The sequence below is a fragment of the Capsicum annuum genome, chromosome 5 (genome assembly GCF_002878395.1).
Source record: "Capsicum annuum cultivar UCD-10X-F1 chromosome 5, UCD10Xv1.1, whole genome shotgun sequence".
Classification (NCBI taxonomy): Eukaryota; Viridiplantae; Streptophyta; class Magnoliopsida; order Solanales; family Solanaceae; genus Capsicum; species Capsicum annuum.
In genome coordinates this window covers 27,405,415-27,424,026 of record NC_061115.1, presented here as the reverse complement: position 1 = coordinate 27,424,026, position 18,612 = coordinate 27,405,415, and the positions used below count along the sequence as shown (strand labels likewise).

Sequence of the window (18,612 nt, the reverse complement as noted above, 5' to 3'; positions counted from 1 at the left end):
ACTTGAAGAGAATGAGAATTCCAATTGTCTCAAGGTATCGGTGTTGTGAAGACGAAAAAGGAAAGACCATGAATCATATTTTTCTAACAACTTCCATAGCCCAAAGGCTATGAAAGTATTTTGCTCATTTTGCAGGTATAAAGGTGGAGGTGCTACAATTGCATCAAGCAATTATGGAATGGTGGTACAAAGAGAGAAGCGGGAATCTAAGGAGGGTATATAATACAGAGCCTGTGTTAATCATATGGGAGCTATGAAAGAGAAGAAATATCATAAGACCTGGAAAGGGAGTGGAGTTTATTTATATGGTGTATCACGTGTTAATGAAAATCAATCAATTGATTCAAGTATTGTATCCAAGGATCAAAAGAACTAGAAGAAAATGGAGGGAAGTAATAAAATATATTGGAATTCATAAGAATAAGATATATCATCACTTAGTGACTTGGAAGCCCCTATAAGAAGGAAGAGTCAAGTACAATACTGATGGAGCAAGTAGAGAAAATTCGAGTTTAAGTGCTTATGAATTTGTCTTAAGAAATCACAATGGGGATTTGGAGTATGCAGGGTGGGCGCAAATTGGTAACACAACTAATATTTAAGCGAAAGCAAGAGCAATTCTGCAGGCATTATTACATAGTCACAGCAAAGGGATACGAGGTTGTATACTTGAAACTGACTTCTTAGCTATGATCAAGATTATTACAGAAGTATGGAAGGTTCCTTGAGAAATAGTTGAAATAATTGAAAATATCAAGAAAAACATGAAATTGCAATGGAAAAAAATTCAGCAAATTTTCAAAGAAAGGAATCAATTAGGCAATCATTCATTAAGGAATCACATGCAACAGTTTTAATGAAGTTCCATCACTAAGGGAGAAGGATTCTTAACACAGATAAAGCACAAATTTTAGTTATGAGAATAAAAGAAAAGAGAATCACCAGTCAATGAGCATGCACGGCTCATTCTTCAACAGGCACGCGGTCAGCATTTTGTGCTGCTTGTTTTCTATTATTCAAAGAGGTCTCTAGGCAGTCTGCAGATAGAAAGAAAAGTCCGAACTCGTGATTTTATACGTAAAGCCATAATCTGTTGATATACGGCATAGATCCGGATGATTGATGAAAGAAACACCAAATATATCCCAAACTTCTTGCTCCCATCGGTCGTCGGCGGGATCAGCCAGTGTCCCCATGTGTAAGGCCCTTTCCTGAAAGAGGCCGAATAGTTCTTGTCCCATTCATACTACTGTTGGCTTCTGTGCTATGTTTAGCGGGATGGGCATAACCAAATCATTGTTTAGCCGGCGAATCTTTCACTCTACCTCCTCTTATTAAGACCATAGAATGTTCTTACAAATATATCAAAAGAATACAAAAAAGTTCAAATTCAGTTTGGTAGAACGTGGGTTTCCAAAATCCGATGTTGTAGGTTCAAATCCTACAGAGCGCCAGAGCGCCATCACCTAGGAAAAATCCCAACTGTCAAGCAAGTACCACACTTCAACGAGTGGCACTTAGATAGAATATATAAATGATTATAAACAAATAGATATATCCTGGAAAAACCTAAAAGCCAAATCATACAAATATGCTACACGTTAGGAATAATATGAGTTTTGAATCCATAAATAATGGCTAATATAAGGGTAATCATGTTAGTATGATAATTCGATTCTATAGCCTAATTTCGATTTAGCCATACCCTCACAATAGAACTCTTGTTGTTAGAGGCTTTCTAGCTATGAAGTTCAAAGTAGAAAAGTAAAGACCAGCTGAAGTAGCAGCATGAATATTTACATTATTTTTTGCCCATGGAATACGGTTTATGAAACTGCTAAGCTAGCTAGGCTAAATTATGTTAGCACACAAAAACATTCATCAAAAGTAAAGGAGTTCGGCGTCAGATCTAACATGAGAGAACGGAGGTCAACCATAATTTGACATTTGCATCATCTAGCAAATCTGAAACACAATAAGGGATTGGTTGTAAGAACTAGCCCACTGTGGAAGACAAGGTTAAAAAGAAGAAAAAGCTTACTGTGGGAAAAGCTGCAAACTCTAGACGATTACATCCTTTGGTTCCAAAAGGAAATGGAACAACCCCAAACTCGTGAAAAAGATGTGACAAGTAAGAAGCAAAGGAGAATTAAAATAAAGGAGAACGAAGGTAAATGGATTGGACCGTGGATAGATTAAAGCTCTTGTGCAAGCAACACATCACCAGTAGCATCCTCAGGAACCATATTCATCTTCCAAAGGAGAAGGTGGCGGAAATGGATATTAAAGAGGGAACCAACTGGAAGCATCATAAGGGAAGTCCAAGGGTTGTTTTGGAAACTTAGAGGAAAGAGTATGGCGGAAAACATTGGAATAGATGGACGGCTTTTTTTTGTATTGGGCTTAACCCGTAGATATGTTGAGTCATCACATTGTCGGATAATTTTTGGCCTATGGCCGATTGTTGATTATTAATAAAAGGCCTTCACATGCGACCAAAAATTCACTTAAAAAAAATCCAAAACACATCTTACATAAAAATATACGAAAAAAATTATGTAAGGTCCAAAAATTCTTTTTTATGTCAGGAGCCAATCCTAAAAACTGCCTCAAATCCTAAAAAGTTCCACAAATAATGTCCATTGTGGGCGATATACTTCGACCAACTGCTCATCTCTTTTTTTTTTTTTTTTTGGGGTGGGTGGGGGGGGTGGGGGGTGGGGAGGGGGTAGAATTCTAAATAGTTTAGGAATGCTAAATATTAGGATTTAACAGTTAATTAAAAAAAAAAGTTGAAAAGATAATTTTGTCTAAAGTGAAAATTTTTAATGAAAGCAAAAAGTTTAAATAATATTTTTAAAGTTCTTCACACTTTTAATATAGTATATAGGTATAAATATAGATATAGATAGGAAATATGTGTCTGCCCTACATGCTATACACGTTTTTAATGGTTAATTTTTGAAAATTCAAAAAATGATGGATAGAGAAGCTCTTCAAACTAATTATTTTATTTGTAGACATTTCACTCCCTAGTACAGACATTAGGTCATTAAAATAGACCATATCTGTTAGTACAAAATAGTATCCCTAGTAGGGATGCAAACCAGCCTAGTGAAGTGAAATTTATACTATGATATATGAAAATGACCTACAAAAATAATTTACATAGAGCTATAAGTCTATAACTAACTTATAATTGTCATCAGGTACTGCAGGTATATTCAACAGCCTCTCCAATTTCCTGTGGCATTCCATCTTGCAAGCAATCAATCGGAGGTATCGTCAACGTTTGTTGAATTCCATACGCGTTCCAGCAAAAGGGATCGTCTACGAGTTCGCCTTCATGTGGTAGAAGTTCAACTTCAGACATTGTAATGTTTGTGCAAGCAATGGTGTCACTGCAGGCAAAGTGTATGGGAGCACTACGCACGTCGTAAGTTCCCTTGATGTTTCGGTAAGAGATGTCGCGCACATAGACGGCCGACGTCTCGTTCCGACATCCCTTGGTGAGGCAGTAATATTGATCTATGATGATGCAATTGCGCACATTTTCCATCTGAATTGTATCAAACGACAATCCTGTTACTGATCCTGACCCTCCTTGCCATGTCTTGATTCGAACTCCGTTGTCAGAGTCTCGAATCATGGCATTGCGGACCGTAATGTTTGACACACATGCCTGGCTATGGTGCACCCCTAGGCTCCCAATACTGCACGCACCAAAAGAAGAAATGAGTATTATAGACCTTAAATAGCGAGAAAATGAGTGAATTGTGAACATAACATTTCGCTATTGCAATAGAAGAAAATAATCCTATAACGATTCTTTGTGTTAATTATGTTCAAACCTTTTATGTATAAAAATAACAATGGTAGATTAACAATATATATATATAATTAAAATATATCTTTAAAAAGGCTTCAAAACAAGTAAATATTCATTACTATTTTAAGAGATTAGAATTTAAAAGCAATGTTTTCAAAATTAAATTTAAAACAAATGTATTAACGGTGGGAAAAAAGGAAGAAAAAGTGAGGTTCGGTACTTATCGAATATGTGATGGGACAATAAGTGTTCTTTTATCTTTAAGAAAGGTAATACGTTTAAGTCCCGAAAATGAAATTATGAAATTACGTTTCATAATAAGTGTTTTATTTCATAAAGTGAACCTTCTAGCTTCGAATTAATTAGATAACGAACATTAAAACAAAAAACAAAGGAAATATGTTTCATGTACTTTAGATCCGGTGCCATGATTAATTAAGAAGATTATTAAAAGAGAAAAAGACAGATCTTGTCCTTAGTTGCACTAATTAGGAAAAATACGAATTAGCTTTCTGTTATTATATTTATAAATTTATTTATAGTACTAATAAATTTAGAGTAAGGACAATAGATAATAAGTAAGTTTTGATGAAAAATAGGAACAGAAAAAGTACCTGATCCCGTGACTAGGCCCACATGTGACTCCTTCAATATGAATGTTTGAACTACTAGGTCCAATTGATATGCAATCATCCCCTGATACAACCATACATTACATTTTCTTAGGTAAAAAATTCACTGAGCAATTGCTACCCATTTTTTCGATATCTTAAATTAGACTTAATTAAATTAAACCTTAAATAATGTTTAAATAAAATTAAATATAGGTGAAGTTCACGCATTTTTATCTGAAGTTTAATTATTTTCACTTGATTTTAGTCATTTTTATTTGAACTTCGACCATTTGTGCATATGTTTCGAAAACAAATGACTGAAGTTAAAAACTGACTGAATGTCACTGATGTATGCTTAAACTTTAGCCATACAAAACATCAAATTTTAGAATTTGTCAACATTAATTACAGTTATTGTATATCTAAAGTTATCTTGAAGTAGATATAGATACAAAAATGTAAAAGGTGAGTACAAGACTACAAGTTAAATGATGTTGCCAATTGGTTAGAGGTTCGGTTTGTACCATTGGCTATGACGGAGTTGTAGATTCCAACAGATTTGGTGTTCTCAATGTGAATTCCATCAGTGTTTGGGCTAAGTTTAGGTGAAGAAATTGACAATTCATCTATGAGTACTCCTTCACATCCATCAAATTTCATGTGGAACATTGGACTGTTTTGTATTCTTAAACCTCTCACCACCAAATTCGAGCTCATGAAAAACCTTATCATCTGCCAAAAATATATCAAACAAACAAAAGAACTTACATCATGAAAATAGAAATTAACAGTCAGAGGCTAGTTCAAAATTTTAAATTCATGAATTATAAATTTTTAAAAAGATAATTTAATTTATTGAGTTTTTAATAAATTATTTACACATAGTAGCTAAAACTTTTAATACAAATTTAGATTTCGACTAAAATTATTAAATTTCACCGAACTAGAAAAAATTTTTGTGAAGAGAGGAAGTGAAGCTAACTTACAGTAGGGCTGTCACATGGTCCAGGCAAAGTAGAGCCATTAGGTCCCTGAAATTTGACAAGTAGAATTGTACTGATTAACATGCACATTCACGAGAATTTGACTGTACTTATCCATACACTATATCTTTTTAAATATTTTACCGTTAAAATGTGATTGTGTGCCACTATATTTAGCAATCTTGATTGTTAATTTCAAATGAAAGATACTTTCTATCTCATTGACACCAAAAGTAAAAAAAAAAAATCAAAATTTGTAATATAAAATAGGCAAAATGACCTTCTGGACACATGTACTATATCAGTTTTGTAAGTTGGACGCTTCTAATTACATGTTTGTCATCTGGACCCTTAAACCTATCAAAAAATAACATTTTGCACCCTTTGACCGTTGACTTTGCCTAAGTGGCAAGGTGATGGTGACTAAGACAAAAAGAGTGTAGCCACGCACCTGGGGGTGCGAGTGGGGGTCAATTTTTGGCCAATTTTACATTAAAAAAAATAAAAAAATATTAAAATTTTTTTTAAAAAAAGGGTCCTTTTTTTCGTCCATCTTTTTAAATTTAAAAATATTTTTAAAAATTTAAAAATAATTTTAAAATTTTAAAAATAATTTAAAAATATTTTTTAAAATTAAAAAAAAAAAGTTCTTTTTTTCCTCCATCTTTTTTAATTTAAAAATATTTTTAAAAATTTTAAAAATAATTTTAAAATATTTTTATAAATTTTTAAAAAATAAAAATATATTTTTCCCTCCCCACCCTAGTCCGTCCCAACCCTCACACCCCATCCAGCCCCGTCCCACCCCACCCCCAGCCTCCCCACCCCACCCCAACACCCGTCCAGCCCTTCCCACGCTCACCCCATCCCGTCCCCACACCCCACACCCCACCCCAACACTCTTCCAGCCCCCTCCCTCCCACACACGTTCACTTTTTATTTTTTATTTTAATTTTCTCTCTCAATTCAATTCTTTTCATTTTTTTAATTAAAATTTAAATTTGAAATCTTTTTATTTTTTTGGGTATTAAAATTTAAATTTAAATTGAAAATGAGTGATAGTGAATATTAAAAAAAATTAGTGAATTTCGCTTGAAAAAAATTAAATTTTTTGTGAATTTGTTAAAAATATTCAAATTTAAAAATCAAAAATTTATTATGTTTGTACATATGAATTTGTAGTTAAAAATTTAAATTAGTTGGAGAAGAATTTTAATTATTTGGAATGGATTTGATGTTTAATTTGTGAGAAAAAATAAAAACATGATTATTCAAATTTTTCTACAATTTATAAATTTTTCTTATTTAATTAAATTAATTTTAATATTTAATTTTTTATGTAGCATTTTAAAAATGACTTGGAATTTAATGTAATTTTTTTTTATTTTTTTCATTTTTTTATTTTTTTTAAAATGACGTGGCAGACGTGACCGGCGTAGCAGCTGACATGACAGCTGACGTGGGGAGAGTGTGTTACACTCACCAAAAAGGGTTTAAAATGTTGATTTTTAGTGGGTTCAGGGGTCTAGATGACAACCATGTAAATAGAAGTGTCCAACTTACAAAACTGACATAGTAAAGGGGTCCAGAAGATCATTTTGCCTATAAAATAAGTTAAAAATACTTTTACGACTATAAAGTATCTCATTAAGAATGAATAAATAATTTAAAATTAAATTATTTCTAGATATAAAAATAAGACAAACCAAAAAAAAAGTACATCACAAAGATTTTGAAACAAAAGTAGTAAGTTATAGGAAGTTAAATTGCACTAATAATATAAAATTTTCATTGCAATATTAGTAAATATTATTACTTAAAATATATTTCTTCAAACAGATGAAAGATATTGACATAAATTGAAATATAATCCAATTAGAAAGAGAGACGGAGAGACAAGGAGAAGGACACTCACGGACTCTTTTACTCTTTTCTGTTCATTTCTTTTTGCTTTTTAAAAAAGAAGAATTAAAACAACAATCAACAATGAAATTAGTGAAATTTCATCGGCAGAATTTGAGAAAGGTGATCTGTACATAGACCTTATCCTACCTAAAGAAGTTAGAAACAATGTTTTCAATAGAACCTCCACACAAAGAATAATTTAAAAAAAATGTAGTTCTCGCATTTAGAGGAAAACAATAGCAAAGTAATAAAATATATAACCGAGGCAAGAATCCTGGTACGCTGAAGAAGGATCAAATGAAAAAAAAAAAAAAAGACTTACCCTGTGAGGTTTGCAGGGGAGCTCCCACCATTGTTCACCATTACCTTCAATAGTACCAGTACCAGTAAAAGTCATATTATCAAGTCTGTAAAACACAAGCCATTGCTTGTTACTGTCTTCTTTAGGCCAACAATCTGGTCCTTCTGGTGTCATTAGCACTCCATTTACCTATTTGTAACATAATTCAAAATTAAAAATAGAATATTAAAACTACTGGCAATGTAGGACAAAATATCTCTTCCTCTCGTTAGTGTCACATAAAGTAAGACAGAAAAACTAATAAGAAAAATGATAAGTACTACTATGTTCTTACGCGAAATTCGAGTCCAGGCTTGCAAGGGCCAGAGAAAATAGTGGAAGTGATCATGAAAGTACGATCCGCAGGAGCCAAGAGCACTGCAGACTCGACTTGACACGCGGCTTTCCAAGCCGCAATGAATGCATCTGTGTCATCGGTGGAGCCGTCCCCAACGGCTCCATACTCCGTCACGTCAAAAACACAATCATCAGGACTCAAATCAGGGCTGCCTCCGTAACTTGGGTCCGATGGGACAACATTACTAGGAGAAGAAGCTGGCGGTGGTGATAGTGGTGATGGTTGTGATGGTGATGGTTGCTTAACACTACCCTCAACAGGACTACTAGGAGCATGACTAGTTATACTTTTGGTCTTTGTTTTTTTGGAAATGTGATGCCTTCCTTCTACATTGAGTGAATAACTATAGAGCAACAATATATTAGTAATAATAGTAAGGCATAGTAAGTTAAGTTTCTTCTCCATTGAAGATGGAAATTGAGGAAAATATTGAAGGAAAAGCAACAAAAAATACAACCCAATGTTGAAGTACTATGTGTAAGTTTTTATATGGCAAGGATCATATGAAGATGAGGTTGTAAATTTATACAAGAAAAGGTTGCTACTAAAAGGTTAAATTTGGGACACGTGGTGAGTTTAGGTTGATCAATCAATCGTTGTCTACAAGAATGCTCTTTTTCACGGAGAATATTAACTGTTGAGATATTCCTTCGCTGAATACATGGTGTTTTTGTTTTTTCATTTTAGATAAGAATATAGTATATTTTTTTTAGTTTTACTCTTCTTTAATACCAAGAAGCTACTAAAAATTTACAAGCTTTCAAGGTATTAATTAAAGGTAGCTTAGTAAAAACGCTCTTTATTTTCAGATATATTCAAGTAAAAAATATTATTTCCTCCGTCTCACTTTATGTATCGTTATTTAACTGAACACGGAGTTTAAAAAATAAATGATGATTTTGTTAAGTTTACAAAATTATCCCCTCTTACAATTTCTTAAAGTTTATCTTTTAAGTATCTTTTCTTATAAAGTGGGATCCACTAAAGAATAAAACAAGGATGATGTCATTAAATATTTACCAAGAAAAAATGATAATTCTTTTTTGGGATAGACTAAAAAAAAAATAACGACACATTAAATGAGACGGAGAGTACTTATTTAAAAACCGAAGAGAGTATTAAAATATGTGAGACAATGCCAGGTCATACATGTGAGCTTTTACTGTTTTACATTTGGACTAGTGTGTCCCACTTACACCACTATTACTTTGCCACGTATCACTTTTGTCTGTTATTGTTTCTTGGCCTCTCTTGTTGGACTCATAAAGCGTTTGCTCACCAGAAGCAGGAGTTAGGTTAGGGCCGAGTGGGTCCTCAATGTAGAAAAATTATTAGGTAAAAGGACATAAATGGTCACCCGTTTGAAATTAATTTAAAATAGTTATGAAATTTAAATTTTATTTTCTAGCCATTTAATTTAGTAATTTATTCTATATAATTTTTATATATATTCTATACAGTTTCTATACATATCTTATATATATAAATATTTTATATGAAAATTATATAGTTTTGATACACAATTTATACAATAATTGTACAGTTTTTTTACACATTTTATACAATAATTATATAATTTTTATAAATTTTCTATACATTTTATATATATATATATATATATTTTATACATATACATGTTTGATAGAACTATATAATTTCTATACATATATTTTATATAAATACATATTCTATATAACAATTATATCGTTTTTATATAATTATATTTAATTATTATTTTTAAACAAAAAAAAAAGCAGAATATTTTTCAGTCAAGAAATTTGTAGCGAAAAAATAAACTGAAATATTTTTAGAAAAGGACCAAATGGTCCAAGTTGAAAACTGTATCAGTATTCCATATGAACTGTATCAATATCGTATATAAACTGTATCTGAACTAATGGTCCAAAATGATTCAAATAAGAAAATGACTTCTAAATGGCCCAAATAAGAAAATGACTATAATGTGGAAATAAAATAGCAGACTGAATATTTTTTGTCAAAATATCAAATTTAGACTATTTATTTTAAAAATGATCATGTGGTGTCTTTTTTTCAAATTATTATGTGATTTAAATTTTTCATATATATATACTAGTTCAGTGTACGTGCTTTGCACGTGTGTCTCACATTAGTTAATAAAATTATACATATTTTACGATTTGCCTTCACGAACGCGCCACTTAGGAGCCCTACTCATATTCCAAAGGCGCTACTTCAATTCAAGCGCGTCGTGTTTTATCCTATAATTAATACTATTGATCAATTATGATCATAGAGAATAATTTATAGATCATGTTTATGTGTTTCATTAAATTTATCTTGTTAGCTGAGTTGGATTGCAACATCTAAAGCTTTCTTTATTTAGATAAATATAAAAAAGGAGTTAATAATATGTGTTGTAGGTTCTAAATAATAAAGTAGTATGTCTGAGTAATAAGAATATATTAAGGAAGAAAATTTGAGCACCTCAAATAAGTAATAAAAATATACCGATTGGTTAAGTAACACAGAAGAATACAAGAAGATCTCACACATTGAAATGCAATATAAGACATTAGGAATGATGATTTGCATAAAACATACACGTTAAAAAGTTAATTTGGTGTTACTGTTGTTTTACTACCACCTCTTTTAGGTCACTTAAATTTAATCCTCATAGAAGATACGTATGTAAAAGTAAAATATCACAATGACTTTTTGTTTATAGAATTTAAAGAATTAAATATGTGTACATTCAACGTACCATAAATATATCGTTTTGGTTGTAAATCTAAAACAAATTCTAACATTAAACAACAAAAAAGATAACAAAAAATAATGGCATGGTGAATTCTCATAAGTTTCATACAATATCTGTATAAGAAATATGAGCAGAATTAAAATATAAAAGTAATTTACTTCTCAAATTTTTTAATACATGCTTAATTTTAACAAATCACAAATAAAAAAACGTAAATGAAAAATCTTAGCCATGAGAATACACTTTTAATAACTTTTGACCCCAATATGATCAAATTCACATGCCTCTCTCGCTGTGCAACATATTTATAAATCAAGCAATTGAAACATCATTAGTTACACAAAATATTGGACAAAATTAAGAGAAAAAAATTTATTATCATTATTAGTGGATAAATGTATTCACTGTATGAGTAGCAACAGAAACAATTTCAAACATCTCCCATTTATCTACTTTGAGTGAACAGTACTACAACAAAATAATAGGACAATAGATATCAAAAAAATACAATTAAACCTAAGCGTTACATAAAAAAATTTCTCAAAGCCGACCAACATTCATCTACCACTTGTAAACTACTATAAAACAATAATATAATAGAGATATCAAATCAACATAGTTAAACCTGACCTTTACACAAAACTTTTCTCGTCAAAGTCAACCGATATTGATTTACCATTTGTCAACTAAAACAACACAATATAATAATAGAGATATCAAAACAACAATTAAATCTAACATTTACAAAAATTTCTTCAAAGCCAACCGATATTCATCTATTGTATGTAAACTATGACATAATAGAGATATCAAAACAATACAATTAAACCTAGTCTTTACAAAAAAAAAAAAATTCTCAAAGCCGACCGACATTCACCTAGCACCTATGTTAAGCAGAAAACAACAAATAGTAAGAAATTATGACAAAAAGATTAAGTCTAACATTTACATCAATAAATTTGTCAAAGTCCGATAGAACATACAAAATAATAGGATAATAGAGATATCAACATAATAAATAATATAATTAAACCTAACCTTTACACAAAAAAAATTCTCATAGCCAACCGATATTTATCTATCACCTGTAAACTGCAACAAAATAATATCATAATAAAATATTAAAATAATATAATATAATTTAAACCAAACTTTTGGACAAAAATTTCCCCAAACCAACCAACATTATATATCACTTGTAAACTACAACAAAATAATATAATAATAGAGATATCAATACAATATAATTAAACTAATTTTTACACAAAAATTGTCTCAAAGCAGACCGACATGCATCCTCACACATTTTGTACAAAAATTGTACAAATTTAGCTTTTGAAATTTTTTATTTTAAAAGACTAAATCCTTTCTAATATCACTTTACCTTTGAATGCTTTTTTTTTTTTATACCAAAATTGGATAGCTTCTTACTAAATATTTTAGGACTTATATTATAGAATTTCTTAATTTTTTAAAATATATTTTTATCTTACCATATATTTTAGGATTCCTTAAATATTAATTCTCCTAATATTTTTTACCACATATTTTTTCTTACCAAATAATATAGGACTCTTCATTTTAAAAAAAAAAAATTCTTGTACAAAAATATTTTAGAACCCCTTAATTTTAAATATTATAAAAATAAATAATAATCAAAGAAAATAAGTGAAAAGATAATTTTATCTGTTGCAGACTCTCACATATATATATTATATATATATATATATATATATATATATATATATATATATATATAATATGTGTTGAATTATTTTTAGCTTTTACATATATTTTTTTAATATATATTTTAATTTTTTTTTTTTATGAAAGTTTTGACTCTATCACTAGTACTAGCCATTTGTGGTGAGACTAGGCAAAGGAGTATACGTTACTGAAGGAGGCCTCCTCCTCTTTCGGACCTCGAATGTGATTTCGGATCTGTTGTGTCATATTTGAAAAGGTTTTTGGGTCGAGATGATGTCTTATTTTTATATGACACTTATTCTTTAGTTCATTTTAAAATAATGATTTTTTTTTTTTAATATTTTATATTAGTATTTAACTTTAAGCATCTCATTTTAGAATTTAACTAGTATCTATAATCACTGAACTATTTTTTAGTCAAGTAAGTACTTTAAAGCCTATTATAGGTAAGTTTCAATTATTTTAACTTTTCAATCTTAAAATTATAAATAAAAAAAATTATTGTAGAATACAACTTGGACTCTATATTCATTCTATCATTTTTTTTAATAGCACTATGACTTTGTTATTAAAATTACAAAGGATCAATCCTCTATTTTTCATTGATTGTCAATTTCTACTTTATTGTTATTCAACATCATCTAATTTGAATCAATTAGTAGCATTAATCTTCAAAGCAATCACCAAAATAAACATAAGCAATATATATCACTATTCTTAGTGTCTCAATGTTTCAATTTTTATGAGATTTTTTTACTTTTTAAGATTCAAATTTTTAATATTGACCGAACAATTGAGACTATAAAAGTTATAATAAAACGTAAATTAGTTTAATCTTGACGATAAAATATATCACTTTTTAACAGACTTTTAAAATAAATATAATAAAAAATTAACTCATTTAACTCTCAAAATTCAAAAATCAATAAATGAATTGGGACTGAAAAATTTTATAAGCATGTTTTTAATTCATTGTAAAATTATCGATAGGAGAAATTTTTGAGACAAAAATGGGTACAACAATTATTTTTTTTGGATCAATAAAAAGTTTAAAGAGAAAACGTGTATAAGAAAAATTAGCAAATTCTAAAATTAAAAAACAGAGAGAAAAAAATCAAGCAATTAAAGAAATAATTTTATGAAAATAATGTCTTGATTATCTATTACCTATTAAAATTACTGGTAGTATAAAATAAAGTTTCCACTGATGGTGGAAATAATAAGTTAAACTCCTCAATTTATTCTTAATGAGATGATATATATCAACCAAAAAAATCTATAATTTTGTTTTCGTCAACTAGTTTCATTCTTAAATTTGGAGGAGAACTTGTTTTCTAGTCTTTTACAATTCTTTTTTATATATATAATTTTTTTTGCCTTTTATCAAAAGATCTTCACATTTACATATAAGCCATCTTCATTCTTACCTATACGAGATCTGCAAATATAATTTTCTTCTATTCATTTTATAAGAGGGCAAAAAATCTCATTTCATCTGAATTTAATGTGTGATCTGACATCATCACATAAATTGGGACAAGTGGAATAACTTGTTTGGTCAATTCAAACGATGTATTTTGAAAAATATATTATTGGTACTTTTCGGGAAAAAAAAATATTTAGAGAGTAGCAATTTTTGTTCTGCTAAACGAATTTGAAAATTGGTTTTATCAACGTTCGAACAACAATTTGTGCCTAGACTACCAAAAAAAAAAAAACAATTTGTGCCTAGAAAGTTTTAAAAGAAAAATTACCTTTTCATTTTTTGAAAAAAAAATAACGCTTGGTATTACTTGTGCCACTAGGTAGTTGGTCAAACACGTCAACTTTCTAAAATAATCACTTTAGATTTTTCAAAAACTTAATCAAACAGTTTATAAAATATATACTTACCCGTCTCAAATTACTTGTCCCAAATTGAGATGACACATTAATTAAAAAAAATAATTAATAACATGATTAATTTATCATAGTGCCCCTATTAAATGATGTTTACATTTTAATTTGAAGAAAAAGTAATTAATGCAAAGGATAAAACATGGAAAAAAAATTTCTTCTTGATTAAAGAAAAAAGACAAGTAAAATGAAAAATCAAATTAGAAAATTTGGGACGAATAATTTAAGACGAAGGGAGTATACCACAAACCAAATCCCCTAAACTATTTCATATGTTCATTTCCTTTGAATCAACTAAGTGAAAATTCCGACTCTGCATGAAGTCTCTGCAAAAGTGGTCAAATCATATTATTCTTGCAATAAAATTGATATCCTTGTGACTCTTCATCAATATTTGGAAAAGAACGAAAATCAAGAAGCATAGAGATTTTGTTTATGAGTACCAAAAAAATAAGTCACGATTGCAACTCTTAACCAAATTGCTTACACACAGACTGCTATATCTTGGTTTTATCAGGCAATGAAAATGAACCATAGAAGAAGTGGAAAAAACGAATCTTAATTAAATAGAACACCGGAATCAGAATTTAAGGCTTATGAATTTATAATCATAATCATTAATGTTATCGAGTTCTGAATTAATAATTTTTACATCCATTCTCAGTATGTTTTTAGAATACAAATATAAAACTCTAAACTAAACCTCAGTACTAGAAAACGCAAAATTAGCTATGAAATTTATCGATAATTCCTAGCTGATTCATTGTTAAATATCTCTTAGCTAATTGAATTTTCTTATAACCCATCGTTAATCCGTAGCTAAATGAAATTAGCATGAAATTTTTGTTGGTTAGCTATGGAATTTTGCCTATGGCTAATTACTTATTTTCTCGTTGTACTGAATTCGACTCAACCATAAAGAAAGCACTAGGTCCGCTCCTCACCTTAATTAAAAAGTAAAATTGGTGAACATGATTTGGATGTAAAGGCAAAATCATATAGTCTCGTGACTCTATATTGTTTTGTAGTGTCTTGTGGCTATGGAAATAAGAAACATATAGTAGGTGGAGGACAAAAGAAATAACCAATTCACGGGTGCATCAACTTAATATAATCTATCACTTATTTGTGTTTGTGTGTGACACAACCGACACACTTATATTATTTTTGATCTATGTTTTCCAAAATAATATTTTAGGATATGATTCGATTGGCATATTCAGACTAGTTAATTACACTACTAAGAAAAATGTGATTTGATTACGTTCATCATCAACTACGCACTCCAATGAATAAGTGAGGCTTGCTTAAGTGATTGAGTGAGTACCTTTACTATGAAAAGTAAGCTAATTGAAAATGTGATGTATTGATCCTCCTAACAGAGTGAGGTGAAAAAATTACACTTTAATAGAAGAGATCGATTTAGCCATCATAGTAAATACAGTATAGCATGTGAGCATGCATGATTGATTTCATAGAGAATAGCATAATTTCAATCCCGGTAATTCCTAAATTATCAAGTTAAAGGCAAGCTAAGGAATTGTAACTGAAATACTAGTTGCGCCTCTCTATCTTAATTAAATCTTCGATTTACATATTTCAAGTAGTTATTACACTACTAAACTAAAGTGTTATGTTCAACTACTCTTTAATAGAAGGGACGAAGTGACCGTAATAAATGCAACTCTGTGTGTCTATGATTGATCTCATAGAAATAGTGTAATTTCAATGTAGATGGTTCTAGATTCTAGAATATCAAGTTGAAAGAGTATGAAGTTGATTTTAAATTTTTAAATACTAAATGAAAGAATTAAAGACAAATTATATTATTATTACTTTACTATTTACTATATATAATCAGAGGCGGATTCAGAATTTAGAGTCTCCGGGTGCTAAGTAGTCTCATCGATTAAATCAATCGGAGACTCTAAATCCTAGATGCGAGCAAACTTTTGGCCAAGGGGCTCATTCAAACCCCTTTCGATAAAAAACTATACTATTTATGCATGATTAAATTTATTTTTTATATATATTAATCGATCTTGAACCTTCTTTGATTAGTTCGTATATTTACTTCTTTCAATTTTAAACCCTCTTCCACTTTGGTTGCTTAAGCTTTTTACTTATCCTAAAATAGAAAACAAAAAAATCTTTAAAAGTTAGAAAGGATTGTGGAAATTGAGAAAGTTGCAAAGTGATGAGGCTGGGATAGTGAGTAACAAAGAAATTTCACGGATAGGAGAACGAGAGAATAAGCAAGAAGATGAACAAAACTTAGGGTTCTTTTTCTACTGTCTACTCTAACATATTTTTCCTTTTTTTAATGCTTCGTCCTTCTCAAATTGTACAAGATTAAAAGTTTGAGGCGTGTCTTTTACTGATGTTTATTTCATTTTTTTTAACATTGTTTTTCCTCTTGTTTTTAAGACTTAACAAGTAATCGTTGGGGGATATATTTGAAGTTGACTGACTTGACTAGTGCATATATTCTGAATTTCCCAAAGAGAAATTTATAGAAAGTATAGTTTTGTGAAACATTGTCCCATGATGTATTAGTTATGAAATCAACATCGTCCGATTAGTGGATCAGAATTCATATATGCTTTTGATAGTACACATTAAAATGAGAAACTTATTTATTTTATACTAAACAAATACTAATTAAAAAGAAATAAAAGAGAAGTTAAAAAGGAACATAACTGAACTAAACTAATCAAACTTACGTTGCCAGCGGGTATTGAACCCGGGCACCGAGTGGCAAATAAGCTACCTTTTACAACTGGCATCACAGACAACTTATGTTGACTAGGTGGCAACTTTACTATTTATATATATGTTGTATATATATGCTTATATATAGAGAGTTTCAGTCGAAGTTTGCGAGTGATGTGACACCCTCACGGGCCTTAATAGATCCGCTCTTATATCTAATAAAAGGGAGTTAAGCAGCTGATGCAGGCACGAGGTCGATATGCCTGCTGCTTCAATCGTGATTTTACTGTATTATTCCTAATTAATTATGATAAGTTATTTATGTATTAGAAAATTAATAATATTTAATACAAACAAGTAAAATAGACATTTTTGACATGTCTGCTTTAGTTGCTTCAACCGTAATTTTATTATATCACCCTTAATTAATTATTATAAGTCATCTAAGTATTAAAAAACTAATAATATTTAATAAAAAAAAGGGTAAAATAGACACAAAAAGATAAATTAACTTTTGATGTTTTAAACTAACTTAACGTGTTATATGAGGTCCACTTAAATTTTTTTCACAAGTTTTTACTATAGTAATTTTTCTATATTGTTTCTAATTAGTTATTACAAGTCATTTAATTTATGTCTGTTTCGCTGCTTCAATTATGATTTTACTATATCACCCTTAATTAATTATTATGGTCATCTAAGCATTACAAAATTAATAATATTTAATAAAAAAGATAAAATAGATACATAATGATATGTCAACATAAAAATTTGAATGACTATCAAAATTATATTAGTGCACATAAATTGAAATGGGACAGAGGAAGACATAAAGTAACATATGTTATTTGAAAATGAGACAAAAAGTATTGTAAATCACAATAATTAAGAACTTAATATAAAAAATATATAAATAAAAATATAAAATAAAATTAATTGACTGTCGAAATTTTTTTTGTGCCACATAAATTAAAACAGAGAGCGTATTCATATCTTATTGAAAAATTATGTAAAGAAACATTATAAATCACATATTTAACAAATTAAAATATTTAAAAGATATAAAATATTTTGCTGACTCTCGAAATTATATCAGTGTCACTTAAATTGGAGTAAAAGAAGAAATATTATAAATCACAATAATTAAAAGTTTAAATTATTTTAATGAAATATTTTATAATCACACAAAATCTAAGGTTTATTTACACCAAAAATTTCAAAATTGCATTTTGTTTTTTTCTACTCCATGCTTAATCAAATGGTGTCAGAATTGAAACGAAAAAGTAGTAAAAAAATTATAATTTATTTTTCTTATTTATGTATTTTATGCTTCATTTATTTTGGCCAACTAAAAATTAAAATTTTGATCATCTAAATCTTAGCTCGTAACTATGTATTTAATTTTTTGTTTTAATTCAGTCATTTAGATCTCAATAAGTGTACTACTCCCATACTCCCTTTTTGACACAGACATGACTATTGCAAAGTAGTTTATCCACAGCTGTTTCAACCATAATTTTACTATATC

General features: G+C 29.4%; 1 protein-coding gene across 1 annotated transcript; it reads right to left on the bottom strand.

The window, feature by feature from the left end:
- Positions 1-2,990: 2,990 nt before the first annotated feature.
- Positions 2,991-8,541, bottom strand: LOC107870535 (polygalacturonase At1g48100). Its single transcript, XM_016717092.2, has 6 exons — positions 7,967-8,541; positions 7,654-7,821; positions 5,430-5,474; positions 4,968-5,175; positions 4,444-4,525; positions 2,991-3,713 (listed from the first exon to the last, which is right to left on the bottom strand). Exons 1-6 carry the CDS (start codon positions 8,432-8,434, stop codon positions 3,206-3,208), a joined length of 1,479 nt encoding a protein of 492 aa, XP_016572578.1. The 5' UTR covers positions 8,435-8,541; the 3' UTR covers positions 2,991-3,205.
- Between the last annotated feature and the right edge of the window lie 10,071 nt (positions 8,542-18,612).

Excerpts from the sequence above, each read along its gene's own strand:
- LOC107870535 (XM_016717092.2), bottom strand. The coding sequence starts at position 8,434 with ATGGAGAAGAAACTTAACTTACTATGCCTTACTATTATTACTAATATA. Across the intron at positions 5,475-7,653 it reads TCCCCTGCAAACCTCACAGG|GGACCTAATGGCTCTACTTT; the intron begins GTAAGTCTTTTT and ends GTCAAATTTCAG. Across the intron at positions 3,714-4,443 it reads GGGCCTAGTCACGGGATCAG|TATTGGGAGCCTAGGGGTGC; the intron begins GTACTTTTTCTG and ends TGGTGCGTGCAG.